Source organism: Zeus faber (assembly GCF_960531495.2).
Source record: "Zeus faber genome assembly, chromosome: 3".
Classification (NCBI taxonomy): Eukaryota; Metazoa; Chordata; class Actinopteri; order Zeiformes; family Zeidae; genus Zeus; species Zeus faber.
In genome coordinates, this window is record NC_137190.1 from 31,305,298 (window position 1) to 31,317,520 (window position 12,223).

At 42.8% G+C, this 12,223-nt stretch overlaps 1 protein-coding gene across 1 annotated transcript in view; it reads left to right on the forward strand.

Annotated features, from left to right (window-relative positions):
• LOC307227896 (protein diaphanous homolog 3-like) overlaps positions 1 to 12,223 on the forward strand; it is a gene marked incomplete at its 5' end in the record, with an annotated part of 362,969 nt that overhangs the window by 153,129 nt on the left and 197,617 nt on the right. Inside the window, one exon of the mRNA XM_079997337.1 lies at positions 3,150 to 3,264. Within this exon, the coding sequence (XP_079853463.1) occupies positions 3,150 to 3,264 (115 nt within the window). The remainder of the gene's footprint in view (positions 1 to 3,149; positions 3,265 to 12,223) is intronic.

Below are 12,223 nucleotides of genomic sequence, written 5' to 3' on the forward strand. Positions count from 1 at the left end.
AATTTAAAACCACACTCTAATCCATTGTCTCTTTCGCTCGACCCGGGGAATGTTTGCTTGCAGTTGAGTCAAATCTTTCCATGCTTTTGTCCTTGTTTTCTCTACCTCAGACAAATTGCTTGTCCAAATTGCTTGTTTCTGGGTGACACTGGTCTTTCCTTTGAAATAAGTGGAAGTACAGTAGAGTTTAAGTTTATGTTAAGTTTATATTCCGGGCATAGTGTATTTGGGCACATTTTGTGGAGGGAGGTGGTGGTCGGAGAATGTATGAAGGTTCTTGGCACACTACGGTTGGTTGTTGCTCAAGTGGTGCCGAACTTTTTCAAATTCCATTTGGAAATCAAGATGGTCAACTGTTGGGTATAAATAGTAGAGTGGGTACATGACAAATAAGGAAATGCATGTATTAAATGGCATGTTTTCTTTAGGTAGATCAGGACTGGTGTGCGGTTTGGCCATTCAATTGGACAATTAATCTCCCATTGAAAAACCATATAGAATTACACGTCAGTCTTTTGTCCGTAGTTTACATTAGCATGCTAAGGCTTCCAGAGTTGAAGTGCAATGTGTAGGCTGGTATGTGAAAACAAATAATTTGTGTTGAACCTGAATTATGTCATCTTGTGATGGGGGCGGGGGGGTTGTCTCTTTCTCTCAAATGGATACAAAAAGACTCGGTGTCAAGAGAAGAACACCCAACCATCCGCAATTCATTAAACTTCAGCCTAGAAGCATGGTTGTTTGGGTAAAAACTTTTACACACAGGTACTCCTCATTTAACGACCTACCTGTTTAACGACCCACTCGGACTTAGGACCAGCTCTCCGAGCAGTGGGTATTGTGCGCTGCGTAGAACACCGTGGCATCTCAGCGTCCAGCATCTCATCTCATCGACATTTTCAGTCAGTCTCGTTCCCGCAGTCTGTCAGTATTCACTACACTAGCATTTGCAATGGCCACGCCCCCTTACTATGAAGTAACACGGGCCCTCGCTTATGGACCACTTTGCTTAACGACCTGGTTGTGGGAACAGAACTTGGTTGTTAAGTGAGGAGTACCTGTACACATTTTTAGTTTTCTTTTTTTTTTTTTTTTTTTTTTTTTAAGAAACCAAACAATTTTTTTTTAAAGCAATACTTGCTTTATTCTTTGCTTTTGCTTCGCAGCAACACATGGGAAGTATGTGCTATGCCATCCATGGTCACATGCAGTCTTTTTTGGGCGGCAGTAGCTCTGGAGGTATACCGGTCATCTAGCAACGAGAGTCTTGGTGTTTTAATCCTCTACTCCGCCAGGCTAATTTGCCGAGGTGTCCTTGAGTAAGGCACCTAACCCCCTAAGAGCTCCCATCAAGCTGGTTCTCTCCTTGCACGGCTGACCCTGCCTAGAAACCCTTAGTGGCTAGAAAAGTGCTACAGTATATACATGAAGTCCGATGAAGTATATACATGATTTCCAATTTACATTTCATTATTTTGGCAGCGTTGCCAATACATGTATATACAGTGGGGCAAAAAAGTATTTAGTCAGCCACCAATTGTGCAAGTTCTCCCACTTAAAAAGATGAGAGAGGCCTGAAATTTTCATCATAGGTACACTCTGACTATGAGAGACAGAATGGGGGGAAAGAATACAGGAAATCACATTGTAGGATTTTTTATGAATTAATTGATAAATTTCTCGGTAAAATAAGTATTTGGTCACCTACAAACAAGCAAGATTTCTGGCTTTCACAGACCTGTAACTTTTTCTTTAAGAGGCTCCTCTGTCCTCCACTCCTTACCTGTATTAATGGCACCTGTTTGAACTCGTTATCAGTATAACAGACACCTGTCCACTACCTCAAACAGTCACACTCCAAACTCCACTATGGCCAAGACCAAAGAGCTGTCAAAGGACACCAGAAACAAAATTGTAGACCTGCACCAGGCTGGGAAGACTGAATCTGCAATAGGTAAGCAGCTTGTTGTGAAAAAATCAACTGTGGGAGCAATTATTAGAAAATGGAAGACATACAAGACCACTGATAATCTCCCTCGATCTGGGGCTCCACGCAAGATCTCACCCCCTGGGGTCAAAATGATCACAAGAACGGTGAGCAAACATCCCAGGACCACACGGGGGGACCTAGTGAATGACCTGCAGAGAGCTGAGACCAAAGTAACAAAGGCTACCATCAGTAACACACTACGCCGCCAGGGACTCAAATCCAGCAGTGCCAGACGTGTCCCCCTGCTTAAGCCAGTACATGTCCAGGCCCGTCTGAAGTTTGCTAGAGAGCATTTGGATGATCCAGAAGAGGATTGGGAGAATGTCATATGGTCAGATGAAACCAAAATAGAACTTTTTGGTAAAAACCTGTCGTGTTTGGAGGAGAAAGAAAGCTGAGTTGCATCCAAAGAACACCATACCTACTGTGAAGCATGGGGGTGGAAACATCATGCTTTGGGGCTGTTTTTCTGCCAAGGGACCAGGACGACTGATCCGTGTAAAGGAAAGAATGAATGGGGCCATGTATCGTGAGATTTTGAGTGAAAACCTCCTTCCATCAGCAAGGGCATTGAAGATGAAACATGGCTGGGTCTTTCAGCACGACAATGATCCCAAACACACCGCCCGGGCAACGAAGGAGTGGCTTCGTAAGAAGCATTTCAAGGTCCTGGAGTGGCCTAGCCAGTCTCCAGATCTCAACCCCATAGAAAATCTTTGGAGGGAGTTGAAAGTCCGTGTTGTCCAGCGACAGCCCCAAAACATCACTGCTCTAGAGGAGATCTGCATGGAGGAATGGGCCAAAATACCAGTAACAGTGTGTGAAAACCTTGTGAAGACTTACAGAAAACGTTTGACCTCTGTCATTGCATCAAAGGGTAAATAACAAAGTATTGAGATGAACTTTTGTTATTGACCAAATACTTATTTTCCACCATAATTTGCAAATAAATTATTTAAAAATCAGACAATATCATTTTCTGGATTTTTTTTTTCTCATTTTGTCTCTCATAGTTGAGGTATAACTATGATGAAAATAACAGGCCTCTCTCATCTTTTTACGTGGGAGAACTTGCACAATTGGTGGCTGACTAAATACTTTTTTGCTCCACTGTTTGTACATATAATGACGTTGTTGTTTTTTTTGTTTTCGTTTTGAGATCCGTCCCCAGGAGATGTCAGAGGGCTGCTTCTGGGTGTGCGCCAACGAGGACCAGTACGCCAACCCTGAGCTCTTCAGCAGACTGGCTTTTACCTTTGGCTCGCAACGACCAGGTGAGTCCTCCCCTCCTGCAGGCTCTCTCTCTCTCTCTTACTCTCTCTCTCTCTCTGTCTCTTACTCTCTTTCTCTCTCTCTCTCTGTCTCTGTCTCTCTTTTTCTCTCTCTCTCTCTCTGTCTCTTACTCTCTTTCTCTCTCTGTCTCTGTCTCTCTTACTCTCTCTCTCTCTCTCTCTCTCTCTCTCTCTCTCTCTAGCTTAGAGCATTGCAGACATTTAGCTTCCATTTTAAATGTGCCTGGCAAGTCAATTGCACAACTTCTCACTGAAGCCACAGTGGTCAAAGTGTGTGTGTGTGTGTGTGTGTGTGTGTGTGTGTGTGTGTGTGTGTGTGTGTGTTGGGGCTGCCTGCGTCTTGTTTCACGGCGTAACAGACAAAGCCGCGGGAACAAATGTTGCCTTCCACGTTTGTGTCAGTGCTCCGGGCGTCTTATTAGCAGTCAAATTGCTTTTTATCACTCTCAATAAAAAGGATGGCGGGATATGCATGACAGCAGAAAGGACTCATTTGTTAGGCTTCAATTGGGTCTAATTTCCTATGCTGTTGCAGCCACGAGATGAGATCTCATAAGCACCAAATGAAGTAGATCAGTTATTTCTCCTTGCGCATCTTGTCTGTTGTGAAGCCTTATTTAATCAATACCTTACGTTGCTTCCAGTGATGGGAACACGGGGGCCTGGCTGCCTCCAGGCAGCCACCGCTGCTTTTCAGCTGTATACAGCGGTATGGCTGACAAGGCCGAGAATATTCATGCCTCACGGTGTCGGAACAATTAGAGCGAGGGAGTGGCGGCGAGGGATGTTTCAAAAACTCCCGATCAGCCTATTAGTCCCTCCTCTGATGATTTATTCACACGTCGCTCATGTTTTTCTGTCTCACACGCTCTCTTTCAGCGTCTTCTCGCCGGGCTGGGCTCAGCTTACGCCATTTTGAATTATTCATCCAGGTGTTACCTACCTGTCATAACGCTATGTTGCTACTCTCGAGGCACACAAGATCGACCCCCCCCCCCAGACACACACACACACACACACACACACACACACACACACACACACACACACAAACACACATCCTCCTCCCCACAAGTACAACACCCAGAACACCCCCTCGTGCCCTTGTTCCTCCCTGACAAAATGTTGAATAATGGAAACGGATCTAAGCGGCACGCAGGTAGACAAACAGCCAGACAGGTGTTTCTGCTTCTCCTCAGAGGACGCTCATATCACGTCTCTATCAGAGGCGTTGCCGTCCGGATGCATCCGGCCTACCTGGAATGATTCCTGCGGAGGAGTTCTACACTGCTGTGTAGTTTTCAAAATATAAGTACCTCTGGTATCATTGGCTACTCCACTAATCAAATTCAAAGTTAAAGTGAACTTTATTTTTATTCAGACCATACAACAAGGAGTGCACTAGTGATTCCTCATATCATACCACCACCAGTCTTTTCTGAGCATGTTATTGCGCTATCACGGTACAAGCTGCTCATCATGTGATAAATCACATCCGCCATTTAAATAAGAGGCATTTGTTAACATTATACATTGGAACAAATTGAGTACGAAATTTTGTTAAACGGTTATTTTTCTTATCCTTACTAATGGAAATGCAACAGATTTACTTTTTTTCGTCGCAGCATTTCAAACGCTGGTTTAAAAATTCCTCTTAAATCCAGATGGAAGTGAATAATTGTGCAATAGAATTGCGATTGCCTGTTTGTGATGTATCTGTGCTCTACACTCTGCTGAAAGATGATAAATGATAATATTGATTTATCGCTCAGCCCTAAGGAAGACTTTGCAAACAGTTCATTTTGAGATTGATAATGATAAATGATAATAAAATTCACATCTGAGGTGTTCAAAAGAGTCAAAAAGAGCCTAAATAAGCTAATTAAATAAAAAGGTAGTCTGATAATTCATGATATTGGACATTAAATTATTCATAAAGTAATAAAAGTACGACAAATGCACACTTAAATGCTCACACACATCGACACAAATGAAAACATAAAAATGAATGAAAATAGGATAAGGACAAAATGGATAATATATTTTAAATGCGGGTGGATATTGAACTTTTTCTCCGGGTCTAATGTATCTAAATCAAAGCGGCGCCCTCTGTTTTTAGCCTTCCCTCCTTCTTTGTCTCAGTATTGTTCACTTTCTCCTCCCGACGGAGAAGCCCTCAGCTTTGTATCTGCTGGACCGAGATGTTACACCAGGAGTTTTGCTGCCTTGCTTGAGTGCATTTGTGCACTCTGCATATATATGTGTGTGTGTGTGTGTGTGTGTGTGTGTGTGTGTGTGTGTGTGTGTGTGTGTGTGTGTGTCCTGCTCATTTACAGAGCCATGTTACCCCTCATGCTTTGTCTCGCTTAAATGCAGCGGCATGTGGATCGACATTAAAGATTAAAAAATGACACAGTGTTCTTTCGGTTTTCGCCCCATGAAATATTCAGCCGCATCTCTTGGAACTTGCTCACTTTCTGTGCCATGATCTCACCTCACGCTGTCCCAAGCGTGCAGGGTCTCCATAATTCACTCCGCAAACCGCTGGGCATAGATCAGAACAGTGGTTCTTTCATTTCTTTGTTGTTTTTTCGTTGCTTTTTTCATGAGATGTGCGCGTTATCTTTCTTTGTATCTTTCTGTTTGTCTATATATGTGTGTGTGTGTGTGTGTGTGTGTGTGTGTGTGTGTGTGTGTATATATGTATATATAGCAAGCAAAACGATTGTTGATGCACCTCAATGTATCGCATTCCCAATTTTCTGGGCACCAAGGCTTGCGCCAGGGAGAAGTTGAATATGATGGTGAACACTGGGGGAAGCAGGTCGGCACAGATCTTCACAACATTCCTGGACCGGCTGCTCTCCTGGTGCTCACCTGTCTCAGAGCCCTCGGTTCTGTTGTGCTAACCAGGGGCTAATGCGAAAGCGTCGGAATTCAGCGTGGTGGTACTCTGTAGTCTGTAATGGTCCATAATCCCTGCCACGTGTGTCGGGTGTCAGACAGCTAGAACTGAGAATTCACTCTTTCCCTGTACCGACACTTTTCTTCCTTCCCAGCCCTCCTCAGGTGGTAAGACGCCGCTTTGTAATTGTCCATGTTCCCAGACACGAGCCACGACGCGGCATAAGCAGCGGTGCGTGCGTTCAGTGTGTCCTGTATGGATTTGTCAACCCACGGTATCGCACTATCCGTGGGAGCCACATCTTCCACTTGCTCAGCAATGAAGTTCGTCATCACTTCCATAAACTCGCTGACATCATGGGGGGTGTCGCGAAACACGGCCCAGTCAATGTCACTCAGCAGCTCCTGCAGCGTGGCTTCTGATTGGCCGGTCCAGCACCTGAACTCCCTCATCACCGGAGCTTCCCGAACATGATGGAGATAATTCAATTTTGTGTCGGCTGTTTTTTTAATCAGTGAGAGTTAGGGAATATTTTTACAGACAGTGTGACTTTTTTGACATTTACAGACTTGATACGTATATGATCATTAAGTGTGCATAGTTTTAACAGTTGCACCTACTACCTGCTAAGCCATTGTTAAGTCTTTTTTTCCATTATTACCGACACATAACCATCTTTTGAGTAAGGGAGGTTACTTTGTCTATTTGTCTATATATTTTTACGTTTATACAACCACCATGAACAGCCATTCCTCCTCGGTACACGCTCCGATGCTGTGCGTTCAGCCTGTCTCGCGTTCTTCTTTGTTTACCACTTCCTGCTTCACATGGTCCTTTTTCCTCTACTGCTACCTATAGTTTCTGAGAATACTGCACCGGAGAATGTGCCAGCTATAAACACTTTGCGCTGTTTGTGCGGGAGGCGCGCAGCACTGCGCTCCGCCAGTGCGGATTTATGAACAGGGCTTAAGGTGGAGCTTGCAGCTCGAGCCTGATGTGGGTTTTTTTTCTTTTTTTGTTATTTTCATTCCGATTTAAAATGAATCCAAAATAGACAAAAAAGCGATTTGCTTCCAGTGAAGGAAAGTTCCTCCGCCTCACTGTGTTCACTCTCGCTATCATCACTCCCTTGCTCTGGTTCCACCGGCTCCTCCCATAGAACGTCATCCTCGCTGCCATCCAAGGCATTTGATATGCAGCATGTCTTGAATCCGTTTATGATGCTCTCTGGGGAAACGGCATCCCATGCTTGGAGCATCCATTAACAGAGCGGATGTACTGCAGGCTTCTGAATTTTTCCAGACGGTGTGAGTGCGTGATTATCAGACAGGAGCCACTCTGTGTACCCCTTATGCAGATTATGCGTAAATGGCTTATTGACGACTACATCCAACACCCGTAGCTGACTTGTCATCCCCCCGGTATGGTCACTAGGCCACTGTTCATGGGCCGCGCTTGAGTTTTGACTGGCTCAGTCAAGTTTCCATGGAATGCATCCAAACTAGCATGTTCCTCTTATTTCTGAGTCCCCCACGCCGTCTGCCCCAGACAACCTTGGGCCAGTAAATTACAAGCTCAGTCTCCATCCAGCCCTTTTCCTGGGCATGCACGATAATGCCAGCTGGCAATGGCATTGCCTCTTTAGGTAGTCTGCATTTCAAAATCACGTATGGGGGGAGTTTGGTTCCATCTGCGAGGCGCGCCAACATGACAGTGATTTGGCTCTTCTTGTTTCCAGTAGACTTTACAATGACTGATTTATCACTTTTCTTGTATACAGTGGCAGATGTTGGCATGTCAAAATACACAGGCGTTTGATCAGTATTGCCCATCTCACAGGGGGTATGAGTGCTTTTTCCTCAAGGCAGTCACATAGCGCTGAAAAGACGCGAGTAGCTTCTCTCTGAAGTCTGAGGGCAAGCGCTGGGCAAGACTTCCTTCAACACCAGCTGAGGCTAGCTTTGAAGTTTATGGTGGGTTCAGCACTTTGGCAATTTCTTATGTCTTCAGCTGAATGACGGCTCTGGTAATGGGCTTTCCATTTTTCAGTCAGGTATTCACACTCTCTCATGTCAATCTCTTGGAAGCGGCCACTTTGGGGACCACGGTAGGATTTTCTCTGAGTGTATGCATTTTTAAGACGGTCTTTGAGGGCTGGCAATCTTTGGACATTACGTTCTGTGACACCGTATTTCCTGGCTGCTCAACAGTTGTTTGAGGACTCTGCTGCATTGATTACAATAATATTTAAATTGTCAGCCTCACTCCTCCCCAGTTGTTGGTTGACTTGGCCTGCTTTTGAGCCACTTCGTTCGACGCGTTCACTGTCTCTCCATCTTTCAGGCCCCTGTCACCTTAGGCTAGCTGCGCGAGACGGTGGCTCGCTTCAGTCAGTCGCTATTTTTTACAGATCTTTGCGCCATCTGTTGTTGTGTATTGACCCGATTGAAGGACGGCCCCTCATTCTTCAAGGCTCATTTTTGGGGAAAAAAAAAAAATACTTTTTGAAGAGCAAATCTTGTTTTTATGAAGAAAATCATTTTATTTGAAAAAAATAGTAAAGCAGCATGCAGTTGTGCGGAGAGTACACGGTAGCCGATGTGAGAAGATTGATGTATGTAATGCGGAACCAAATTTCACAAGCACGAGTTCCACGAGGAAGCCTTTAGCAACATGCTAAGCTTCGCTCAAGCTGATTAGTGTCTGACTGAGTCAGTCACACGATGGCGAGTATAAATGAGTCTGACACACAGGAGCTAGAAAACCAACCTGCTTCTTTTAAATCAGCCATGTGGGAAAGTTTTGGGTTCCCAGTGAACTACATCAGCCAAGGAGAGCGAGTGGTGGCTCGGACGAGGACGGTGTGTCGATGGCGTTCGACGGTTGTAGGGTATGGGTAGGGTACTAATTGAAACGCTCCTCCTAATGCACACGTTTTATTTTTTATTATTCTACCATATATTGACATTTAAAAGTCTAGACCCCAAATATAACCCCACTTTCTCTAACTTTTCAGGTTATTTTCAGGAAAAAAATCCTCTCTTGTATTCGCAGACCTGCCAACATGCACGCATTTTGTGTACCAACCAAGCAATTCTTGGTCAAAATACGCAGGTATGAAATGCCAGCTGAAACTACGCAAATATATATATATATATATATATATATATATATATATATATATATATATATATAATTGTTATAAAATTATGAAAAACAATAAATCAATCAATATAAAACTCATTACATTTATTGGGTATTTAAAGTACATCCCTGGGATTGGACCAGATGCAACAACCTGTGGTTCTGTAAGCCCTCCCCTCCCTCTCCGCTCACCCACTCAACAACCAATGAACGCAGCGGTACTTTATTATCCACCGAGGCTGCATTTCTGAGGTAAAATGGGAAGAGGGAAAGCAATGAACACATAAATGTGACCATAATGTTAACTTATAAAGCAGTAATGGAGATGCAGCTTTTCAGCTTGATCGACCCGGACCGGTGTCCAGCCGATCACATGTATCTTCAGATTCTGTGCTGTTCAAATATACATGCTCAATACAGTGTTAATGTACTCAAACCCGATACGTTATTTCAAGTAGTTGCGTAGTTGACTCAGAGCGAAAGAAAAAAAAATGTCGGCTGTTTGGTGGTACTTTAAGAAGGTGAATTAGAAAGATTGGATACATTATTTATATATCTATTGCCTGACAATATTCTAAGATTGGATAACATTTCCATGTTAGTTGTATGTTGTGTGCTACTAAAGCTCAGTGAGAGTTAAAAGTTGCATTATACTGAAACTTGGTGACATTGGTCACATTTTATTGGAACTCAGTGACTGTTCCATGTTGTATTTTATTTTATTGGAATTTTATTGGACAGTTTCATGTTCTATTATTGTTCCACAGTAAAACATTTGCAATAATAAACACACAGTGTCCAAATCAGCAATCTCACTATTGTGGTAACTGAAAATTGCAGTGGGAGTCCATATGTGCAGCTGTCCTGTCACGTGAGCGTGGTCAGATCACATGATGTATTTGTCATTGATGTACAGCAGATATACCCAATGAGATTAAATGATGAGACAATTTGATTTCTCTGATAACGGATATAAAATCAAAATGATCAGACGACAATGTAATGCAATCGCTCCATCTCTCGTTGGTAAACATGTTTCGGTAACTTTACGACATGATGCATTTCATGGGATATATCCAAATGAGATACATTTGTATACTGTGTTTAGTTACCCGTAGTATCTTCCATGCGATGTGATTAGCCTCGTTACGAGACGGCTACGGTGTGAATCCTCTAACTGCAGTAACTCAAACGCCACAGGGACTACCTGTTACACTGTTGTGGTGCTCAAGATCATTTTACCAAGGTTGGCACGTCTGTATTCAGGTCAATACGGTGATAACTTAATTTTAATACAACCTCTCGATTTGGAACTAAGCAGTCAGCCTCGGTAAATCCTCTTTTGCTTTTTATGTAAGACTTACTATTTTACCCGCAACGGCAATGACTGACGAGCACTGCAACCCTTTATACCGATCAGCTTGCATTATAAAGAGGGAACTGGAGGCAACAAAATAGACTTGGTATCCAGGTGTTTTTCCCTGCAGGGTGTCAACAGCATCTGGAGGCCAAATCTGCTTTTCCTCCCCACGAACACCGAACTGTTAGCAGCATGCTCTTCAGATAGATTTTGGTGTCACAGTTTTACCAATATGCCTTCTGCCCCAACTCAACTCCTGTTCTTCATCTACAAAACATTGGTTAAAACATGCCAACAACAACCCAATCAATCATCATGCCCCTCTTCTGTTATCACACCCTGCGTTTCTCCCATCTTGTTTCTCTGGCTCCCCTCTGGTTCCTCTCACCTCAGGTGTTATAATTGGTGTTTTTTCCCCTGCTATGTTCGACAGTATGTTGTGCTCTAGCTTATTGTGCCTCCTCCTAAATACATGCTTGGGTGCAGCAGTGAGGCTCATACTTTATGCTTTTCAGGTTACTGTTTCAGTTCAATTCGGTTTGACCCAGAGATGAAGTTGCCTCCTTTTTAAAATCGGAAATGCATCTTGCATCTAGGCCTGTCACGATAACTACTTTTGTTGGACAATATTTTGTCCTTGAAATAACTGTGATAAACTATATTATTTTCATTCTAATGAAATTACATTTTTTTGCCACTGATATAGTGATAATATAATAGCATAATAATGCAAGTACACCCTTTCAAAAAGCAATTAACTTTAAATTCTTAAGAATATTCAGATTGTAATGTGAAATTATATTAAAATATCCCAAATACAAATATAATATATGAATAAAATGGACTCTCGGGCTCGAGTAACACGTTATCTAAACCTGGTTCTGTGCGTGCGTGAGAGCTGCTTGCCCCGCCCACGATGAAACTCCAACACAAAGAGCAGACGAGAGGACAGATGCGATACGACTAGAAATGACAGCAAAAATTGTCTCAGCATCAGTTTTTTGTTCTGTTACATTCATTTGTAAAATGGTTTACACAACGCAAGTAATACATTATTTATTTGTGGATTTCAAATACATGTCTTTAAATCTTAAGACTGATTTGTAGATGATGGTATTCACTGCTCATTTCTCATTTGTATTTATTGCATTATATGTATTTGTGACACAATTGTGACACATCATTCCTTCCATAATTTGTTTTTATTAACTTTGAGACAACATTTTGCCTACATTACGTCAGTTATCAGGCATATTTGTTCAAAGCCATTTCCAAACATATTTTTCCATGAGTTCAAATATAATGAACCAACACTGTCCTGACTCCGCCCCCACTCGTTTTCGTTCTCACCTGGAAACCCCAAAATCGTATGTCAGTCTCAAAGTTATCGAATGTCTTTGAAAAATGGCTTCTCATCTCACATCTCCCGATTCACCTCAGGGTTCATTTTTCTCACTGATTTAATTCTCACTCTTCACCAATATCTGTTATAGTGTACTGTTCAAGCTGATCAGTAATAAAAACATTTTAAA